The sequence below is a fragment of the Pistacia vera genome, unplaced genomic scaffold (assembly GCF_008641045.1).
Source record: "Pistacia vera cultivar Batoury unplaced genomic scaffold, PisVer_v2 Contig163, whole genome shotgun sequence".
Lineage (NCBI taxonomy): Eukaryota > Viridiplantae > Streptophyta > Magnoliopsida > Sapindales > Anacardiaceae > Pistacia > Pistacia vera.
The window spans coordinates 482661-487293 of NW_022195716.1; the positions used below are offsets into that span (position 1 = coordinate 482661).

Below are 4633 nucleotides of genomic sequence, written 5' to 3' on the forward strand. Positions count from 1 at the left end.
TGCAGTTAGTATCTGCCGTTTTTATGAATAGTTCTGCAGTAATCTTCTGCAGCAACTGGTAGTTTAAAATCTGCAGCTTCAGTTTCTACAACTTGTGTTTCTAGTCTGCAGTGCATTTTTGATATCCTTGTGTGTACTTCTGATGGTTGATGACTGATAATTTGAGTTCAGACTGCAGAGTAATTCTTTTGCAGACTGATAATTTGAGTTCTGCCTGCAGAGTAACTTTTTGCAGCATGCAGCAATTTTTTTTTAAAATCTGGAGCTTCAGTTTCTACAACTTGTGTTTCCAGTCTGCAGTGTATTTCTGATATTCAGCAACTGGCTAATGAGTTCTGAAGAATCAGAAACCGCTAGTGAATGTTGGTGAAGTTTCTGATGATTGAAACTGGTAATGAAGACCTCTAACCAGGTTTGGTGAAACTGATAGTGAATGTCGCTGACACTTTTTTTTTATGACTGAAACTGATGGCTGATGTGTTCTGACGATTGAAACTGACAGTGAATGCTGCTAATATTTTTTTGATGACCGAAACTGGTAGTGAAGACCCTCAACCAGGTTTCGTTTGAGAGGAGATATTGAGATAAGAAAAGTAGTGCAAGTTCACAGATGTTAGGTACTTAAACAGGTTTGGCTTGAGAGGAGATGTTGATATAAAAGGGTGAAAGTGCAAAGTCGTTAAGTATTTGGATGCTTTTGATAATAGGTCAAAGTGATGTCGTCTTAAGTAAAGGATTCAGCTCACTTTACTCTGTAACAGTGTTAGTATAAAAGAGCAGTAGCTCTTCCTCATTTGTATCGAAATTTCAACCAATTGAAACACAAACCATTTCCTCTCTAAATTCGTTCAAGATTTCTGCATAATTCACATATTCAACAACCTCTGAAGTCATTTGCTATAAAATATACAAGATATTTATATACAAGCTTCTAACGATGGAATTTTCAATACAAAAAAGAATGGACAAAATAAAAATATACTGGAGGCATACAATTATTACGACTTTTGAGGCAAGGGCCAACACTCATTTGACACCTTAAAATATATAGTAAGAACCTTGAAACATGGTCTGCCAATTATAAGTTCTTTGTAAAATACACAAATAACTTAGACATAAATTGGCTAATAAAAGTCAACAATAGTAGCCTTAAGAGTGCTATAAATTTCGCCTTATCAATTACATAAGAAAAGTTTAGATTTTATCTGTGCGATCCTCTCTGTCATTCCCTTTTTATAAACTTACGATCGATTATAACTTTCCTCTATTATCTGTACAAATTACCCATTGTTTGTCATGCCTTTTTTTAATTACAGAACAAGAACTACGAGCCTAAATCTGCTAGTTCTAGCTTGCATATGTTTTGTGCACAGTTTTGCAGAGCCTCCAAGGTTTGAACACTTGACAAAAGGTGATGGATCACTGAGCTTTTTGGTGATTGGAGATTGGGGCAGAAGGGGTTTTTACAACCAAACCCTAGTCGCATATCAGGTTAGAAGCCTCTCTTTCTCCTGGTATTAATATTTATTCCAACTTATAGTATCTTATTTTGATTTCTGAAATGTTCTTATTCCTCTTCATTGTATGTTTCAGTCTTACTTCTACATTAAAAAATTTTTATTGCAAAAAAAAAAAAAAGGTTTGAAAGGAATACAATTTTTTAGACACAAAGTCTTAGATTCTTTTCTTTTTTAACGAAAGTTCAATATTTAACATCATTTTAATTAGCAGATATTCTATAAAAAGTGAAAAGAAATAAAACAGTTTTACTTTCTGGTAATTAATTCTTTTTAAAATAAAAACTAACGGACAATGAAGAAAGTACTGGATTTTAATTAGCTTCCCTATTGCATGAGGCATTTTCTTCAACCCTTTTGCAAACAAACAAACATGAAATAAAGCTATCTTAATTACTTAGTTTCAGTAATTATTCCAGTATATCTCTCATCTTTCGTATATCATTTTTGTAAGGTAGCTCTAAAACAGCATAAGTTGAAACAATTTAAAGTAATATGAAATCAAAAACAGTAAACACATACAAGTAAAAAGAAAGAAAAATATGAACGATTTACGTTGGTTCACTCAATTAATAAGTTATACCAACAGAGTCAATATTATTAAAATACTGTATCACCTCTCTTGTTACAATAATTGTAATTTTCCTTATAATGTAATTTGTTATCATATTCATATTAAAGAAAAATAAGTCTATACACTAGGTTTAAAGAGTAAAACCTAGTATTATAAGGGATCTTTTTTTGCTAAATTCAAACTCAATTAAAAATTAATTATTTAGAGAAATCCTATTATTGGACTCCTAAATGTGTCTTTGCCGCCCTTACTATTGAAGTAGTCGACAACCCAACAAAAGTAAAGTTATCAAGGACGGACCAGTAATTAAATTAAAGGGATAAATTCAAAATAATATAATATTATATAAGAAAAAAAGTAAATGAATTGGGTCATATATAAACACATTAATATAAATACAGGTGGGTCAAAACAAAACATCAAAGCAAATTTATTTTAAAAAATATAAGTAGGATCACGAAACCCCGCTCATTAATAGGCGGGTCTGTCTATGAAAGTTATCCCACATGTAAACTATTAAATCTTGTTCAATAGTTGACTGAAAATTATATCCAATAGTTCATGTGGGCGTAATATTTGTATTAATAGTTATGTATGCTTCTTGATTGATGGTTAACGAGACTATGCATAGCAGATGGGAAAGGTTGCCGAGAAACTAAACATAGACTTTGTCATCTCAACTGGAGATAACTTTTATGATAATGGATTAGAAGGCGTAGACGATCCAACATTTGAAGATTCCTTCACAAAAATTTACACCGCCAAGGGTTTGCAAAAGCAATGGTATTCTAGTAAGTATTGGACTAATATAATGTTGACTCATCACTTATAGGTGGGATTGCAACTTAACAATAAGTCTCTTAATTTATAAATTTTGTCTCAAGACTGAAATCAACCATTTTCCTTTTTCCAGTTTTGGGAAATCACGACTATAGGGGTAATGTTGAGGCACAATTAAGCCCCAGCATTTCGATGATTGATGCTCGATGGCTTTGTCGACGATCTTTCCTCGTTAATACAGGTATAACATATCTTCATTAAAATCAATAAGTTCTTCATTATAAATAAACTTTTCAATTAAACTATTTTCTGCATAATTGTGGTAGAAATGGCGGATATTTTCTTTGTCGACACCACTCCATTTGTGGAGAAGTACTTCGCAGACGATGAGCACAATTACAATTGGCAAGGGGTGTTACCTCGAAGAAAATACATTGCCGAAACTCTAGAGGTAATCTTATAATCATTTAACCTACAAAAAATTAATTAGTTTAATTTCTATTGCCTTCATCTTGATTCAAATTGAATTTAACGAGAATTTTAACTATCACAAGGCCCTGGAATCGGGACTAAGAGATTCAAGTGCAAAGTGGAAAATGGTTGTTGGTCACCATGCAATTAGAAGTGCTGGATTTCACGGCGAGACTGAAGAGCTCATTCAGCTTCTGCTTCCAATACTCAAGGTGATTAGCAATTTGTCACAACTCAAAAAAAGAAAAAAGAATTTGTATTTGTATTTAATTTTCTTTTGTTCTCGCAATATTGTGAATATTCAGGCCAACAATGTGGATTTTTACATGAATGGACATGACCATTGCTTGGAACACATTTCCAGCCTTGATAGGTGAAGTTCAATATAATCATCTCACGTCTCATAATACTAATAATTATGTAAAAAAAATTTCATTAATTTGTATTGCAAAAAATCCAATATTTTTTTGCAGTCCAATTCAATATTTAACAAGTGGAGGAGGCTCAAAGGCTTGGAGGGGTGACACTAAACATGAGCATTACCATGATGGTATGAAATTCTTCTATGATGGTCAAGGCTTCATGTCTGTCGAGTTGACTCAGGCTGAAGCTCAAATTATGTTCTATAATGTTTATGGCGATGTTCTCCACAAGTGGAAGAAGTCTAAGGAGTTTCACTCTGCAGTATAAATCAACCAGGCAGAGGAGAATTTATATATGTTTTTTTTTTCTTTCTTTTGATCTCGGAGGTGTCTAAACCAATTTTTTTTTTTTTTTTAATCACCGGAGGCATTCGGGTCAGCATATGTGCACCTCATCTACTCCTCCAGACCCTAAGACTGGTAAGAGCCCCAATGACCACCCCAATTAGTATTTGAAAGAACTCAAACTCAAGAATTCATAAAACTCTTTTTGCTCTTTTACTATCAAACCACTCAATGGTAGTTATTGTATATGTTTTTACCTTTTTCTGTTTTTTATACAATATCATAAGGTCCATGTCATCTAGATGAAGCTGCAAAATTCATTATAACTCTATAAGAATTAAAAAAAAAAAAAAAAAAAAAAAAAAAAAAAAAAAAAAGGAATACAGATATCAAGAAAAAAGAAATTTCACAAAATATATAAAATAACAGTATTACATTTCTCTTCTACTTTTTTTCAATTTTTAGTTCTGAATCAATCTCTGATTCTTATGTAGAGCTGGCTCAAGACAATATTAGGTCTAAAATATGGCTTTTATATTTGATAAAAAAGAAGTAATTAATCTTTTTTTGTCAACATAAAGGCA

At 32.2% G+C, this 4633-nt stretch overlaps 1 protein-coding gene across 1 annotated transcript; it reads left to right on the plus strand.

Moving 5' to 3' along the window:
- Window positions 1–1362: 1362 nt before the first annotated feature.
- Window positions 1363–4032, plus strand: LOC116125364 (purple acid phosphatase 3-like). The gene is made up of 7 exons (XM_031411104.1): window positions 1363–1491; window positions 2726–2882; window positions 3005–3112; window positions 3198–3322; window positions 3426–3554; window positions 3648–3715; window positions 3816–4032. Exons 2-7 carry the CDS (start codon window positions 2726–2728, stop codon window positions 4030–4032), a joined length of 804 nt encoding a protein of 267 aa, XP_031266964.1. The 5' UTR covers window positions 1363–1491.
- The last annotated feature ends 601 nt before the right edge of the window (window positions 4033–4633 follow it).